The sequence below is a fragment of the Herpailurus yagouaroundi genome, unplaced genomic scaffold (assembly GCF_014898765.1).
Source record: "Herpailurus yagouaroundi ecotype Mexico unplaced genomic scaffold, PumYag 28, whole genome shotgun sequence".
NCBI classification, from domain to species: domain Eukaryota; kingdom Metazoa; phylum Chordata; class Mammalia; order Carnivora; family Felidae; genus Herpailurus; species Herpailurus yagouaroundi.
Genome location: NW_024412376.1, coordinates 21,526,230 through 21,544,689, shown reverse-complemented (window position 1 = coordinate 21,544,689; position 18,460 = coordinate 21,526,230). Strand labels below are relative to the sequence as shown.

At 35.5% G+C, this 18,460-nt stretch overlaps 1 protein-coding gene across 4 annotated transcripts in view; it reads right to left on the bottom strand.

Moving 5' to 3' along the window:
- CBR4 (carbonyl reductase 4) overlaps positions 1-18,460 on the bottom strand; it is a 98,753-nt gene that overhangs the window by 62,202 nt on the left and 18,091 nt on the right. For 3 of the 4 annotated variants that reach the window (XM_040470944.1, XM_040470919.1, XM_040470936.1), the window contains one exon: positions 15,835-16,151. The exons of the other annotated variant lie outside the window; for it this stretch is intronic. In XM_040470944.1, the coding sequence (XP_040326878.1) occupies positions 15,973-16,151 (179 nt within the window). In that variant the 3' untranslated portion in view covers positions 15,835-15,972. Of the gene's footprint in view, positions 1-15,834; positions 16,152-18,460 lie in introns of those variants that run through there. 4 annotated transcript variants of the gene reach the window in all.

The following is an 18,460-nucleotide window of genomic DNA, read 5'->3' as shown; positions in this document are numbered from 1 at the left end:
AACTATTCCAAAAAGCAGAAGAGGAAGTAAGGTTTCCAAATACATTCTATGAGGACCACATTGCACTAATGGCAAAACCAAAAAGGAAACACAGAAAAAAAGGAAAATTATAGGCCAATATCCCTGATGAACATACATGCAAAAATCCTCACCAAATAGTAGGAAATCACATTCAACAATACATTAAAAGGATCATTTACCATGGTCAAGTGGGATTTATTCCAGGGAATTAAGACTGGCCCAATATTCACATATAAATCAATGTGATATGTCACATTAATAAAATGAAGGATAAAAATCATGATCATCTCAAGTAGCTCCATGAAGTGGAAGATGGCAGCAGAGTAGGAGGGCCCTAGACTCACCTCATCCCACAAATACAACCAGACAACTATCAAATCATCTAAAATACCCCAGAAATCGATCTGAAGACTGGCAGAACAAACTCCACAACTAAAGGTGGAAAAGATGTCCCATGAAAGAAGGTAGGAAGTGCAGATATGCAGTTTGGGGGAAGAACAGATCATGGTGACAGGGATGGGGAGAGAGCCGTGGTCACAGAGAAGGGCAAGAGACATCAGTGTACTTGGCTCTGGGAGAGCTTGGAGGACATTAGAGCTGCTCTTGGAGAAAAGGCAGGGCAAACAGCCTGTGGATGTATAGCATGAAAACAATGATCTTTAGAGCACCTGGGATACCAGTGGGGAGGTTAGTTTTTAATCTCAGAGCTTATCCCACAGAGGTAATATTCATGGAGAGACCCCCTCTGGAAATAAAGGAACTAGCAGGTACCATTTCCTTTCCCCACCCCTGAGTGTAAACACCAAGCCAACTGCATAGCACAAACACTTGCTACTTAACTTGCTTATATCAAACCCCACCCCACACTCCGGTGGAACCACCCTTCCCAGTCTCGCTTGCCTCAGTCCCAGCATGGCAGGCATTCCCCCCTAAAAGGCACAAATCCCTGCCCACGTCATGTCTCCCAACCCAGGAGTTTTGCAAGGACTTGGTCCCAGTGGAGGTGGTGACAGGTCTCATTTCACAAGCAGACTAAAGTACAGCTAGTTAAAACACACCACATTCAGGCCAGGAACCAAACACTGACCACAATAGGCAAAGAGCCTCTACAGACAATTGGCTTGAAGGATAAAGTGGTCATGACACAACAGCAGAGCAGATGCAGCACACATTGGAAACACTCCCAGAAATGCCAGGCCCTGAGGCCTTCAATGCAGGTCACTACAGGATGTCTTCTTCATAAAGCCATTACCCTCAAGAACCGGAGACATAGCTGACATTCTTAACACAGAAACAGGCACAGAAACATAGACAAAATAAGAGAAGAGAGAAATTACTCCCAAATAAAAGGACAAGGTCATGGCCAGAAATATAAGCAAACAGATATAAATAACGTGCCTGATGGAGAATTTAAAGCAATAATCATAAGGATACTCAATGGACTTGAGTGGAGAAAATCAGTGAGACCATTAACAGAGATAATGAATAACACAGCAGAGATAAAGAGATCAATAAGCAAAATGAGAAATATACTTAATGGGATGAACAGTAGGCAAGAGGAGGCAAAGGAATGAATAATGACCTAGAAGACAGAATAATGGAAAGTAACCAAGCTGAACAAAAGAAAAAAATGAATTACAAAAAATGAGAATAGACTTAGGAAATGCAGTGTCTCCATGAAACATAATAACATTCGTATTATGGGAGTCTCAGAAGAAGAAAGAGAGAAAATGGGGCAGAGAATTTATTTGAAGAAATAATAGCTAAAAACTTCCCTAACCTAGGAAGGAAACAGATATCCAGATGCAGGATGCACAGAGAACCCCCAGCAAAATCAACAAAAGCTGATCCACACCAAGACATATTATAATTAAAATGTCAAAGTATAGCGATAAAGGGAAAATATTAAAAGCAGCAAAAGAAAGAAGACAGTTACATACAAAGGAAACCCCACTAGGTTATCAGGACATTTTTCAGCAGAAACTTTCCAAGCCAGAAAGGAGTGGCATGATATATTCAAAATGCTGAATGGGAAAAACCTGCAGGCAAGAATACTCTATCCAGTAAGCCTAACATTCAGAATAGAAGGAAGGATAAAGAGTTTCCCAAACAAAACCCAAAGGAATTCATGACCACTAAACCAGCCCTGCAAGAAATATTAAAGGAGATTCTTTAAGTGGAAAGGAAAGACCAAAAATTGCAATATGAAGGTAGGAAACAAAAAAGCAGTAAAATGAATATTTCTGTAAAATATCAATCAAGGAATTCACAAAATACAAGGACGTAAACTATGACACATATCCTAAAATGTGGGGAGGAGAGGAGTAAAGAATAGGTTGAAACTTAAATAATCATCAACTTAATTTAGATGGCCATATGCATGTTATATATAAACCTAATGGTAACCACAAAGACAATACTACTAATAAATACACAAAGAATAAAGAGAAAGAAATCCAAATACATCACTAAAGAAAACCAGCAAACCATGAAAGACAGAAAGGCAAGAAAGGATTAGAGAACATCTTCAGAAATAGCCACAAAACAAGTAATATAATAGCAATCAATATATACTACCAATAATTACATGAATGTAAATGGACTCACTACTCCAATCAAAAGACATAAGGTGACAGAATGTATACAAAAAATAATAAGACCCATCTTTATACTGCCTACAAGAGAATCATTTCATACCTAAAGGTACCTGCAGATTCAAAGTGAGGGGATAGAGAAACACCTATCATGTAAATAGATGTCAAAAGAAAGCTATAGTAGGAATACTTATACCAGACAAAATGGACGTTAAAACAAAGACTGTAACAAGAGACAAAGAAGGACACTATAGAATAATAAAGGGGACAATCTAAAAAGAAGATATAACAATTACAAATATTTATGCATCTAACATGGAAGCATCCAAAAACATAAAACAGCTAAAAACAAACATAAAGGAACTAACAGATAATAATAAAATGGTAGGGGACTTTAACACCCCGCTTACATTGATGGACAGATCATCTAAATAGAAAATCAACAAGGAAACAATGGCTTTAAATGACATACTGGAACAGATGGATTTAACACATATACAGAACATCCCATCCTAAAACAGCAGAATATACATTGTTTTCAAGTGCACATGGAACATTTTTTGGAATAGATCACATATTAGGCCACAAAACAGGTCTCAACACATTCAAGAAGATGGAAGTCATGCCATTCATCTTTTCTGACCATGATGCAATGAAACTAGAAGTCAACCACAAGAAAAAATCTGGAAAGAATACAAATACATGGAAGTTAAGTAATATGCTAGTAAATAATGAATGGGTTATACAGAAAAAAAAATAATAATGAAAACACAAAGGTTAAAAACCTTTGAGATACAGCAAAAGCAATTCTAAGTTTATAGCAATATAGACCTACCTTAAGAAGCGAGAAAAATCTCAAATAAACAACTTTATATCTAAAAGAGCTAGAAAACGAACAAACAAAACCTAAAACCAGCATAAGGAAGAAAATAATAAAGGTTAGAACATAAATAAAGGTTAGAACATAAATAAAGGATATAGAAACTAAAACAACAACAACATAACAGATGAATGAAATCAGGAGCTCATTCTTTAAAAAAAAACAATAAAATTGATTAACTTACAGCCAGAGTAATAAAGAAAAAAAGAGAAAGGACCCAAATAAATAAAATCACAAATGAGGTGAAATAACACCACAGAAATACAATTATAAGAGAATATTATGAAAAACTACCTGCCTAGAAGAAATGGATAAATTCCTAGAAACATACAACCTACCAAAACTGAAACAGGAAGATATAGAAAATATGAACAGACCAATTACCAGCAAAGAAATTGAATCAATAATCAAAAAACTCCCAACAAAGTCCTAAACCAGAGGGCCTCACAAGCAAATTCTACCAAAATTTTAAAGAAAAGTTAATACCTATTCCATTCTTGTCAACTATTCCAAAAAATAGAAAGGGAAGGAAAATTTCCAAATTCATTCTATGAGGCCAGCATTGCCCTAATACCAAAACCAGATAAAGATACCACACAAAAAAAGAGGACTACAGGCCAATATCTCTGATTAACTTAGCTGTAAAAATCCTCAACAAAATACTAGCAAACTGAATACAGCAATACATTTTTTTTAAAAATCACTCACCACAATCAAGTGGGATTCATTTCTGGGTTACAAGAGTGGGTCAATATTCTCAAATCAATCAATTTGATACATAACATGAATAAGAGAAAGGATAAGAACTATATTACTATTTCAATATATGCCCCAAAAAAAGCATTTAACAAAGTACAACATTCTTTTTTTACATTTATTTATTTTTGGGAGTCAGAGAGAGACAGAGCACAAGTTGGGGGAGGGCCAGAGAGAGAAGGAGACACAGAATCCAAAGCAGGCTCCAGGCTCTGAGCCACATCAGCACAGAGCCTGATGCGGGGCTTGAACTTACAAACCGTGAGATCAGGACCTGAGCTGAAGTCGGACACTTAACTGACTGAGCCACCCAGGCGCCCCGTAACAAAGTACAACATTCTTACATAATAAAAACCCCTCAACAAAGTAGGTTTAGATACTCAACATAATAAAGCCCATATATGAAAAACCCACAACAAATATCATTCTCAGCGGTGAAAAATTGAAAGCTTTTCATTTAATGGCAGGAACAAGACAAAGATGTCCACTCTCACCACTTTTATTCAACACAGTACTGGAAGTTTTAGCTACAGCAATCAAACAACAAAAAGAAATAAGAGGCATCCAAATTGATAAGGAAGAAATCAAATTTTCACTCTTTGCAGATGACATGATGTTATACATAGAAAACCCAAAAGACTCCACCAAAAAACCACTAGAATAAACGAATTTAGTAAAGTTCCAGGTTACAAAGTCAATAAACAGAAATCTGCTGCATTTCTATATACCAAGAATCAAGAAAACAATCTCATTTACAATTGCACCAAAAATAAGATACTTAAAAATAAACCTATCCAAAGAGGAGAAAGACCTATGTTCTGAAAACTATTAAACACTGATGAAAGAAATTGAACATGACATAAAGAAATGGAAAGACATTCATGGTCATGGATTGGAAGAACAAATATTGTTAAAATGTCCATACTACCCCAAAGCAATCTACACATTTAATACAATCCCTATCAAAATACCATCAGCATTTATCACAGAGCTAGAACAAACAATCCTAAAAGTTGTATGGAAACACAAAAGACCCTGAATAGCCAAAACAATCTTAAAAAAAAAAAAAAAAAAAAGCAAAGTGGGACCACTTACACCAAACCCTGCCCCTTCTTGCCTGGTAACTGTTTATCTACTGGAGTGGGACTGACACTGACCAAACCAGACAGCCTCTCCTCCAGACCAGCACAGCCCTTGGTCCCAGGCATCAACAAACAATTGTCCTGCAGTTTTGTATATTAGTCTGAGTTCTTTCTCTTTTCTTTCCTTCTCTTCTATTTTCCCTTTTCTTTCAACCTTTTTTTTTTTTCCTTTAGAATCAGGCTCATAGTTTCTAATTTGATTTTTGGTCAATTCTTATTATATGTATAATTTCAGACCTATATTATTTTTTATTTCTTTCTTTCTCTGTTCTGTTTGTTTGTTTAATCAGGCATTATTCTATTTATACCTTTTCTGTACCTCCTTCTTTATTTTCCTCTCTCTCTGTATTAAGCCTTATAGTTTCTTTGATTCTCTGCCTGTGTTGTTGTTTGTTTTTGTTTTGGTTTGGTTTTTTGCCCCTTTCATTTTTCTCTTTGTATGGGATGCCCCCCCCCCCAACACCTTTCCTTCTTTCCAGGGTTACTTCAACAAACAAATCAAAGCACACCTGCTGGAAAGTCCAAACAATCCACCACTAAGAGCAGTGGGATAGAGAAGCCAAATACACAACAACTTAGTGCACACAACACACGCCAGAAACACTTCCTAGACAGTCTATGACCCCTTTTTAATATAGTAGTACTTGCAGGTACAGGACACATAACAAGATATTAAAACACTTAAAAGACAGAAACATAGCCAAAATGATGACACAGAAGAATTCTCCTCAAAAGAAATTCCAGGAAGAAATGACAGAGAATTGCTCAAAACAGATAAAACAATATACCTGAACAAGAATTTAGAATAATGGTCATAAGACTAAGAGCTCAGCTTGAAAAAAGCACAGAAGACAGCAGAGAATCTATTTCTGCAGAGATCACAGACCTAAGAAATAGTCATGATGAATTAAGAGGTACTGTAAATGAGATGCAAAATAAACTACACAAAGTGAGAGCAAGGATGGAAGCAGAGGAGGGAATAGGTGAAATACAAGATAAAATTATGGAAAATAATGAAGCTGAAAAAAAAGAGAGAAAGGAAACTACTAGACCATGAAGAGAGAAGTAGAGACCTATATGATTAAATGAAACCAAATAATATCCATATAACACGTGTTGCAGAAGAAAAGAGAGAGAAAGGGGCAGAAGTTTAATCGAACAAGTTATAGCTGAGAACTTCCCTAATCTGGGGAAAGAAACAGACATCCAAGTCCAGAGGCACAGAGAACTCTCTTCAGAATCAACAAAAACAAGTCAATGCCATGACATAATCATAGTGAAACTGGCAAAATACAAAGATAGAGAATCCTGAAAGCAGCTAGGGACAAATGGGCCTTAACCTACAAGGGTAAATACACAAGGGTAGTAGCAGTCTTGTCTACTGAAACATGGCAGACCAAAAGGGAGTGGCAGGAAATATTCAATGTGCTGAATAGGAAAAATATGCAGGCAAGAATCCTTCATCCAGCAAAGCTATCATTCAGAATAGAAGGCTTTCCCAAACAAAAACTAAAGGAGTTCACGACCACTAAACCAGCCCCACAGGAGATCCTAAGGGGGACTGTGAGTGTAATGCTGCAAAGACTACAAAGGACCAGAGACATCATCACAAGCACAAAACCTACAGGTAACACAATGACACCAAATACATATCTTTCAATAATCACTCTGAATATAAATCGACTAAATGCCCCAATCAAAAGATCAATCAATCAATCAATCAAGATCCATCTATATGCTGCCTACAAGAGACTCATTTTAGACCTAAGGACACACGCAGATTGAAAGTGAGGGGACAGAGAACCACCTATCATGTTATTGCAAATTAAAAGAAAGACAGAGTAGCCATACTTATATCACATAAACTAGATTTTAAAACAAAGACTGTAACAAGAGATGAAGAAGGGCACTGTATCATAATTAAGGGATCTATCCATCACAAAGAGCTAACAATTGTAAATGTTTATGCCCCCAACATGAAACACCCGAATATATAAATATATTGATCACAAACATAAATAAATGTACAGATAATAACACTGCGTAGGGGACTTTAATACTCCACTTACAACAATGAACAGATCATCTAGGCAGAAAATCAATTAGGAAACAATGTCTCTGAATGATACATTGAATGATACACTGAATGATACTTAACAAATATATTCAGAAATTTTCATCCAAAAGCAGCAAAATACACATTCTTCTCAAGTGCACATGGAACATTCTCCAAAACAGATCACATACTGGGTCACAAAACAGCCCTCAACAAATATAAAAGGATTGAGATCATACCATGCATTTTTCAGACCACAACGCTATGAAACTTGAAATCAGCCACAAGAAAAAATTTGGAAAGCCTCCAAATGCATGGAGGTTAACATCCTACTGAAGAATAAATGGCTCAACCAGGAAATTAAAGAAGAAATTTATATATGGGCATAAATGAAAATGAAAATATGACAGTCCAAACCCTTGGTGTGCAGCAAAGGCAGTCCTAAGAGGAAAATATATTGCAATTCAGGCCGATGTGTGGAAGCAAGAAAGGTTCCAAATACAGAACCTAACCTCACAGCTAAAAGAGCTAGAAAGGCAGCAGCAAAGAAAGCCCAAAGCCAGCAGAAGAGAAATAATAAAGATAACAGCAGAAAGAAACAATATAGAATAAAAAAATTGTAACAGATCAATGAAACTAAGAGCTGTTTTTTTGAGAGAATAAACAAAATTGATAAACCCCTAGCCAGACTTCTCAGAAAGAGAGGAGACCCAAATAGATAAAATCACAAAAGAGGAAAGATCACAACCAATACCACAGAAATACAATTATTTAGAGAATACTATGAAAATTTATATGGCAACAAACTGAAGCAATCTGGAAGAAACGGACAAATTCCTAGACATCTACACACTACCAGAACTCAAAAGGTAAGAAATAGAAAATTTGAATAGACCCATTATCAGTGAAGAAATTGAACTGGTTATCAAAAATCTCCCAACAAATACGAGTTCTGGGCCAGATGGCTTCCCAAGGGGAATGCTACCAGACATTTAGAGGAGAGTTAATACCTGTTCTTCTCAAGCTGTTCCAAAAAATAGAAATGGAGGGAAAGCTTCAAGACCCATTCTATGAAGCCAGCATCACCTTGATTCCCAAACTAGACAAAGACCCCACTAAAAAGGAGAATTACAGAACAATGTCCCTGATGAACATAGATACAAAAATTCTCAACAAGATACTGGCAAATTGAATTCAACAGTATGTTAAAAGAATTATTCACCATGATCAAGTGGGATTTACTCCTGGGCTACAGGGCTAGTTCAATTAATATATTGATTAGTATATTGATTAGTGCAAATCAATCAGTGTGCTACATCACATTAATAGAAGAAAGGATAAGAACCATATGATCCTATCAATAGATGCAGAAAAAGTATTTAACAAAATATAGCATTCTTTCTTAATAAAAACCGTCAAGAAAGTTCAGATGGAAGGAACATTCCTTAACATCATAAAAGCCATATATAAAAGGCCCACTGCTAATACCATCCTCAATGGGGAAAAACTGAGAGCTTTCCCCTGAGATCAGCCAGGGATGTCCACTCTCATACTGTTGTTGAACATAGTGTTGGAAGTCCTAGCCTCAGCAATCAGACAACAAAACGAAATAAAAGGCATTCAAATTGGCAAAGAAAAGGTCAAATTTTCACTCTTCACAAATGGCATGATACTCTGCATGGAAAACCTGAAAGACTCCACCAAAAAACTGCTAGAAATGATACATGAATTCAGCAAAGCTGTAGGACATGAAAATCAATGTACAGAAATCAGTTGCATTTCTATACACCAATAATGAAGCAACCAAAAGAGATATCAAGGAAATGATCCCATTTACAACTGCACCAAGAACCATAAAATACCTAGGAATAACCCTAACCAAAGAGATAAAAGGTCTGTATGCTGAAAACTATAGAAATCTTATGAAAGAAATTGAAGAAGACACAATGAAGTGCAAAACCATTCCATGCTCATGGATCAGAAGAACAAATACTGTTAAAATGTCAATACAACCCAAAGCAATCTACACATTCAATGCAATCCCTATCAAAAATAGCACCAGCATTCCTAACAAAAGTAGGATAAACAATCCTACAATTTGAATGGAACCATAAAAGGCTCTGAATAGCCAAAGTAATGTTGAAAAACAAACAAACAAACAAACAAGGAGGCATCACAATCCCGGACTTCAGCCTGTATTACAAAGCTGTAATCATCAAGACAGTATGGTATTGGCACAAAAACAGACACATAGATCAAGGGAAAAGAATAGAGAACCCAGAAATGGACCCACAAATGTATGGCCAACTAATCTTCGACAAAGCAGGAAAGAATATCCAATGGAAAAAAAAGTCTCTTCAGCAAATGGTGTTGGGAAAACTGGACAATGACATGTAGAAGAATGAAACTGGACCACTTTTTTTATATCATACACAAAACTAAATCCAAAAGGGATGAAAGACCTAAATGTGAGACAGGAAACCATCAAAATCCTACAGGAGAAAACAGGCAACAACTTCTTTGACCTTGGCCACAGCAACTTCTTAATTGACATATCTCCAAAGGCAAGGGAAATAAAGCAAAAAGAACTATTGGGACCTCATCTAGATAAAAAGCTTCTGCAAAGTGAAGGAAATAATCAGCAAAACTAAAAGGTAACCTACAGAATGGGACAAGATATTTGCAAATAACATATTGAATAAACAGTATCAAAAATCTATAAAGAAGTTACCAAACTCAACACCCAAAAAACAAATAATCCAGGGAAGAAATGGGCAGAAGACATGAATAGACACTTTTCCAAAGAAGACATCCAAATGGCAAAAAGACACATGAAAAGATGCTCAATATCACTCATTATCAGGGAAATACAAATCAAAACCACAATATGATACCATATCACACCTGTCGGAATGGCTAAAATTAACAACTCAGGCAACTACAGACACTGGCGAGGATGCAGAGAAAGGGGAACCCTCTTGCACTGTTGGTGGGAAAGCAAACTGGCGCAGCCAGTCTGGAAAACAGTATGGAGGTTTCTCAAAAAGTTAAAAATAGAACTACCCTATGACCCAGCAATAGCACTACTAGGAATTTATCCAAAGGACATGGGAGTGCTGATTCATAGGCACATATACATCCCAATGTTTATAGCAGCACTATCAACAATAGCCAAATTATGGGAAAAGCCCAAATATCCATCAACTGATGAATGAATAAAGAAGGTGAGGTATAAATGCACAATGGAATACTACTTGGTGATGAAAAGAATTAAATCTTGCCATCTGCAACAATGTGGATGGAACTAGAGGGTATTATGCTAAGTGAAATAAGTCAGAGAAAGACAGATATCATATGATTTCATTCACATGTGGAATTTGAGAAACTTAACAGACGACCATAGAAGGGAAGGAAAAATAAGATACAAACAGAAAAGGAAGCAAACCGTAAGAGACTCTTAAATACAATGAACAAAATGAGGGCTGGTGGGGTGGGAAAATGGGTGATGGGCATTGAGGAGGGCACTTGCTGGGATGAGCACTAGGTGCTGTATGTTAGTGATGAATCACAGGAATCTGTTCCTGAAGCCAAGACTACACTGTATGTTAGGTAACTTCACAATAAATAAAAATAAATAAAATAAAATATTAAAAAATAATAAAAAAATAACCACTATAGTTATGGTAAAAAAATAAAAGATGCCTCCAAAGAAGGCATACAGATGGCCAACAGGCTCATGAAAAGATGTTCATCATCACTTATCATCAGAGAAATGCAAATCAAAACTACAAGGAGATATCACCTCATACCTGTCAGAATGGCTAACATCAACAACACAAAAAACAAGGGCTGGTGAGGATGTGGAGAAAAAGCAACCCTCCTGCCCTTTGGTGGGAATGCAAACTGGTGCAGACACTCTGGGAAACAGTATGGAGGTTCCTCAAAAAGTTAAAAAAATAACTATCCTAAGATCCATCAATTGTACTATTTACCCAAGAAATACAAAAACACTAAATCAAAAGGATACATGCACCCCTATGTTTATAACAGGATTATTTCAAACAGGCCAGATTGGAAGCAGCCCACATGTCCACTGACTGATAAAAGGATAAAGATTTTATTATTATACACACACACACACACACACACACACACACCCCTCAACATCAAAACCCCAAATAATCCCATTAAAAATGGTCAGAGGACCTCATTCAACATTTTTCCAAAAAAGGCATACAGATGTCCAACAAACATATGGAAAGATGCTCAACATCACTAATCATTAGGAAAATGCAAACTAAAACCACAATGAGATAGCACCTTACACCCATCAGAATGCCTAAAATCAAAAAGACAAGAAATAACAAGGGTTAACAAGAATGTAGAGAAAAATGAACACTTGTACACTGTTGGTGAAAATGTAAATGGGTGCAGCCACTGTGGAAAATAGTATGGAGGTTCCTCAAAAAACTTAAAATAGAAATACCATATTATCCAGTAATTCTACTACTGGGTAATTATTTAGGGAAAATGAAAATACTAATTGAAGAGGATATACGCATCCCTATGTTTATTGCAACATTATTTGCATACCCAAAATATAGAAAAAATCCAAGTGCCAATCAGTAGAGGAATGGATACACAAGATGTGGTATGTATATATACATACACACACACACACACACTGGAAGATCACTCAGCCACAAAAAGGAATCAGATCTTACCATTGGTGACATCATGAATGGACGTAAAGGGTATTATGCTAAGTGAAATAAGACAGTGGAAGACAAATAACACATGATTTCACTTATATGTGGAATCAAAAACAAAACAAACAAAAAATAAAAACATACCCCTAAATACAGAAGTCAAGCTAATAGGAGGAAGTAATCAAAATGGGTGAAGCAGAGTGGGAAGTACAGGCTTCCAGTTACAGAATGAATAAATCACAGGAATGAAAGGTACAGCATAGGGAATATAGTCAATGGTTTTATAATTGTGTTGTATGGTGACAGATGCTACAGTTGTGAATATAAAGTAGTTGAATGACTATGTTGAATTGCTGATATTAACATAACATTGTGTGTCAACTATATACTTCAATTAAAAATATTCTTTTGAAAAAAAAAAGTTCTGCAGGTAATACTGATACTACCCTTATCTCAACTATTAGCCCAAGAATTCTAAATTAAATTTCTGGTAATTATTCAAACTAAGGTCTATTGCCTAAGAGAAAATAGTTGATTGGCTTAGCATAGCAAATTCAGGGTTTTTTTTTTTTTTAATGTTTATTTATTTTGAGAGAGACAGAGAGAGAGAGAACAGGGGGAGGGGCAGAGAAATGGAGAGAGAGAATCCCAAGCAGGCTCCTCACTTTCAGCTAAGAGCCCAATGGGGAGCTCAAACTCTCAAACCATGAAATCATGACCTGAGTCAAGATCAAGAGTCAGATGCTTAACCAACTGAGTCACCCAGGTGCCCCACAGCAAATTAAGTTTTAAATTGAAAGTAAGCATCAAAATTAGAGATAAATGACCAAAAAAGATAAATTACCAAAAAGTAAATCATAGGGATTTGATCAAAAAAGAATATTCCAGGATATATACTAAGAGTCAGAACAGATATATCTCAATAACTATCACCAACAACAGGACAAAGTAATGGACTGATGATCTTAAACCAAAAAATCATAGTGGTTTAGGGAAGCCTGGGTGATACAGTCTGTTGAGCGTCTAACTCTAGATTTCAGCTCAGGTCATGATCCCGTGGTTGTGGGGTTGAGCCCCAAGTCAGGCTCTGCACTGAGCTTGGAGCCTGCTTGGAATTCAATCAATATTTGGTTTCTTAATTAGCTAAATGAATGAAAACACCATATGGTCTTTATTCCCAGGAGCTCACAATGTAGTTGAAAGATGAAATGAATATTAAAAAAACTTAATTATTAGATAATTTGAATATAGTTGACCCTCAAACAATGCAGGGGATTAGGAACACTGACCACCTGCACAGTCTTAAATCCACATATTGTGATGCCCAAAAACTTAATCATTAATAGCCTACTGTTGACTAGAAACCTTCCCAACAACATAAACATTGAGTGAAAACATTTGTGAGCTATATGTATTATATTCCGTATTCTCACAATAAAGCTAGAGAAAATGTTAATAAAATCACAAAATACATTTACAGTACTATAAGATATCCATATATAAGTGGACCCACATAGCTCAAACTCATGTTGCTCAAAGGTCAACTGTATATTTGCCAAGTTGTTAAGAATTCACTGAAGTTCTTGAATGGCTGCACATAAAAAACACCTGCCAACTGATTTGAGCAACAGGATGCATGCATTAAATTGCAAACTCTACCAGGTCAGAGGGAGTAGGAGAATTCGCCTGGAATGGAACATTAAAGGCTTATTTTACCTATTTCAAGATCTCTTCCCGTATTCTACTAGTTTGTTATGACCTGGGTGAGGGGGGTGTAACAGTTAAAAAGGTTTTATTTCTTGAAGTACAAATACACACACTTAAAGGTTAAACCTATCTGTAGCTTTAATGTCATTAAGTCAGTGAAATGTATTGCTTTCTTCCTAATCACCAGTCAAATCACCCTCACTGATGATTTCAGAAGATGTGATATCCAGAGAAAGAAAGTCAAACCTATGTGGGATGTTATAAAGAAGAAATGCAGGTAGCTAAAGGCCTGCAGGTGAGGCAGCATTAGAAAAATGGCCTACTCCTCTCCATAACCTCTCCTACCTTAAAAGCATCAGCTACAACACTGGAAACCATCCAGACTGCTCCATTTCTTTTATGCACCTGGAACTGTTAATGCCTGATAAAATCCAAGTACTACCATGCTAGCATTTAGTAAACAATTTGATTAGTGACACTCATTTTACTCACACTAATTAACTTTCCTACTTCCTAATTAACTTCTTTAAAGATTATGTTGAAGATAAATTTAAAATAATTTTCTTAAGGAATCAGGAAGCTTGACATAGAAATTAGATCTGACTTTATTACTTTTTATTTTTTATTTTTATTACTTTTATCATATTGCATTTATTTAGTACATCCTATTCACACCTTTGCACTGACTTGCAATATAAAATAAAATCTGTTTACATAAAATAATGTTCAGCTCCAATAAAACTTACTTTTTAAAGTGCAGTAAATATCTAAACCATATTTCAAAATGATAAATAATAAAAATCAACATGAATCCAGTGACATTTAAAATATCACACTATTCCCCAGAAAAGAGTTCAATGCAAAATAGATGTTGCCTGATATTTCAGTTTGTGTCTTCCATTCTCGGGCAAATATTTTCTTTTAAAATTAATGCTTTAACTGTTCCTTATAAAGACATCTTATTCACTGTTACTGCATATTTACTTAAAGTATCATTTATGCTATTCATAAGTAATTATTTCTAAAATTTTATAATAAAAATTATTACACTCACTCATACAAAAAATACATGAATTTTTAAAATGTCATAATTTCTTACACTGTTTTTAAGTAGTTTGCTAAAATTAGTGTTTTGAGGATTAAAAAAAACACACAAAAAAAAACTACTTCTATTTCCTAAGTTGATAATATCTATGTAGCTCATTACTATACGAGATATTAAAACCTTAAGGGTTATTATTACACATCACTTTGAGAAATTCTATAGGATGGATCAACTGTACCACACTTGTATTTGTAAATTATTTTGCCCAGCTGCTTAATCAGGAGTAATGCACTCAAAGAAATTGGATTCTAAATTTATGCCTGTATCTAACTGATGTTTTTTTCCAACCTGTATAAAAATTGATCTTCTAAGGCATATGTAAAAGGAATACAATGTTTAACTTTGGCAGGACTGCTAAAATACTGACAACTAACCAATGCCCTATAAATATTCTTATCTTAGCAATGGCTCACAAGGTTAACTTCTAGAGAATTTTGCCTGATACAATGAAATAATTCATGACCATCAGACCATATAATTTTTGCCACTTTCGCAACAAAATATGTAAATTAAAATAATGTCTGTTTATAGCACTTGCAAATGTCTATATGTTAAGATTGCTACAGCCTATAAGGTTCTTAGCATTTAGAAAACACAACTGGTCACACACTGTTCTTTTTAGACATATTCATATAAAAAATGGAAACATGGGGCGCCTGGGTGGCGCAGTCGGTTAAGCGTCCGACTTCAGCCAGGTCACAATCTCGCGGTCCGTGAGTTCGAGCCCCGCGTCAGGCTCTGGGCTGATGGCTCAGAGCCTGGAGCCTGTTTCCTATTCTGTGTCTCCCTCTCTCTCTGCCCCTCGCCCGTTCATGCTCTGTCTCTCTCTGTCCCAAAAATGAATAAACGTTGAAAAAAAAAAATGGAAACAGCATTTGTAGCATCAATAAGTTTGATTAGCAAATGTCACCCATGTAGGTATCAACAGCCCAAATACAAATAAATCAACAGCCCAAGTGTGTCTTTGATTATAATCACTATTTTAACTGAATAATCTGTAAATTATATCATGAGTTGTAATCCCCCATCCACTACCAGAACATGCCCTGTAACATATGGTGATTCTAAAAGAAACACAACCGCATGTGCCACATCAATAGGTTCTCCAAACCTCCCAAGAGGGATAATTTTCTTTAAATGTTCTTCTTTCAGGTCTTTCGTCATATCTGTATGAACAAATCCTAAAAGAAAAATGTTTATTTAGTTGACACTTAGAGACACTAAGACATCTGCGCAATTCTAAATAAAAATCAATTTGCATCAGAAAGTTTGAGATTATCAATAAACTTGTTTAGGAAATACAGAGTTCCGCTAGCAATCAAGCATGTTCATTAAGTTTAACTGAATAACACCAAAATATTTGACTCCCAATTATTTCGCCCAATTCATAGCACAAAACAAGTGGGTAGATACAACATGAATAAAAATTTCATTCCTTGGGGAACCTGTAGTTTATGGAAGAAACACTCACTTGTACCCCTAAATATAATAAAAGGACATCTGATGAATATCCTTAGATATAAAGTATCACAAAAAAGTAATTTTTACTTGATTGAGGGTAGAGGGGTAGTAGGGTTAGAGGGAAGAAAGGTGGTGACATCAACTGATTCGACAGTTCTGACAAAAATTAGTTTCATTTGCTATAGCTAAGATAGTTGATCAGAAAGACCAATATTTCCAATATTCATAAGAAAAAAATCTTATGGGATGATCCAATTCTTTTTTTTATAAAGTTTATTTACTTAGGGGCGCCTGGGTGGCGCAGTCGGTTAACCGTCCGACTTCAGCCAGGTCACGATCTCGCGGTCCGTGAGTTCAAGCCCCGCGTCAGGCTCTGGGCTGATGGCTCGGAGCCTGGAGCCTGTTTCCGATTCTGTGTCTCCCTCTCTCTCATGTCTCCGTTCATGCTCTGTCTCTCTCTGTCCCAAAAATAAATTAAAAAAACGTTGAAAAAAAAGTTTATTTATTTATAATGAGAGAGAGAGAGAGAGAAGGGCGGGGGGGGAGAACAAGCAGGGGAGGGACAGAGAGAGGGAGAGGGAGAGAATCTCAAGCACGCTCTCAGCTATCAGGGCAGAGCCCAATGTGGAGCTTGAGCTCATGAACCATGAGATCATGACCTGGGCCAAAATCAAGAGTCACAGGCTTAACTGACTGAGCCACCCAGGCATCCTTGAAATGATCCAATTCTGATGCAAGCATAATACATTGAAAATTCAAAATTTAACATGGCATTGGTATATGAAATAAAGCTCAAAAAGAACATGTTCTAACGTGTAGAGGTTTATAGTATAAAGTACTATATATTACGCAACCAATTCTAAATGGTTCATACTGTAGATATATGCAAGAATTCTAAATTTATTAAGAAAATCTTGTGAGATTAGTCTGAGACAAATACATATTACCAATAAAGTGCTCAATTACATAATCACTATACTGTATAGTATTCAATCATTTAAACTTTTAAAAAGAAAGCAAATAATTAACCCTCAGGAAATTAACAATAGAAAAGATCTTTAAAATGTTAAGGTCATGAAAAATATATGGACTAAAAGTCAGACATGTGAAGTGAAACTTTAACATGCAATCTCAAGAATACAGTTTTCAAAGTGGCTTATGTTAAAATTAAATTTGTCACTCAAATTGTAAATCAACCTAAATACAGTGACATTTTAAACTATAAGGATAAATGTGAACTAAACACTATACTGAAAATTAACATTCACTGGTTTATTATATAATACTATGTTATTATTTAATTGTTCTTTGCCTTAGATTTCACTCATAAATATCCAAACAGTTTCTGAAAAGTCTTATGAGAAATAATCATAGATTCTTCTATCACAAGGCCTATGACAGTGAGAACTTTATTAGGGGAAAACCAGAAACAAATTGAATGTCTTTCAAAAAGGAACTGTTTAAAGAAATCATGGTATATCCACATGATAGAACAATATGTATCTATGAAAAATGATGCTATAGAAGAACATTTACAAGTGGAAAATAATATTTGCATATTAAAAAGGTGGTTACAAATGCATTATCCCATTATTAAAAAGAAAACAAAAATATATATACTAACAAAGTCCCACCAAAATATTAACAGTGGTTATCACTAATTACTAGCATTACAAGTAATGATTTTTACTTTCTTCTCTGTACTTGTCTGTACTTTCTAAATCATCTACAACAGATATATATTATTTTGGTATTCAAATAAAAAGGTACTGAAAAAGATGCACAGTACTAACTTCAGATGATCTGTAATGAGGGCCTGGAATAACAAAATAATTTTACATTGTGAGATTTCACTGTGAAATAAGACAGTGAGACTTCACTGTTTCATTGTGAGATTACACTGTAAAATATGACCTCTTCTGCTACTACATTTATTTAAAAAGTCAGCAACATTTCCTTCAATCCCTTTCATCTTTAAGAACAATGAGATGGCCAGAGGAAAAAAGAATAAAGAGAAGCAGCTGACACA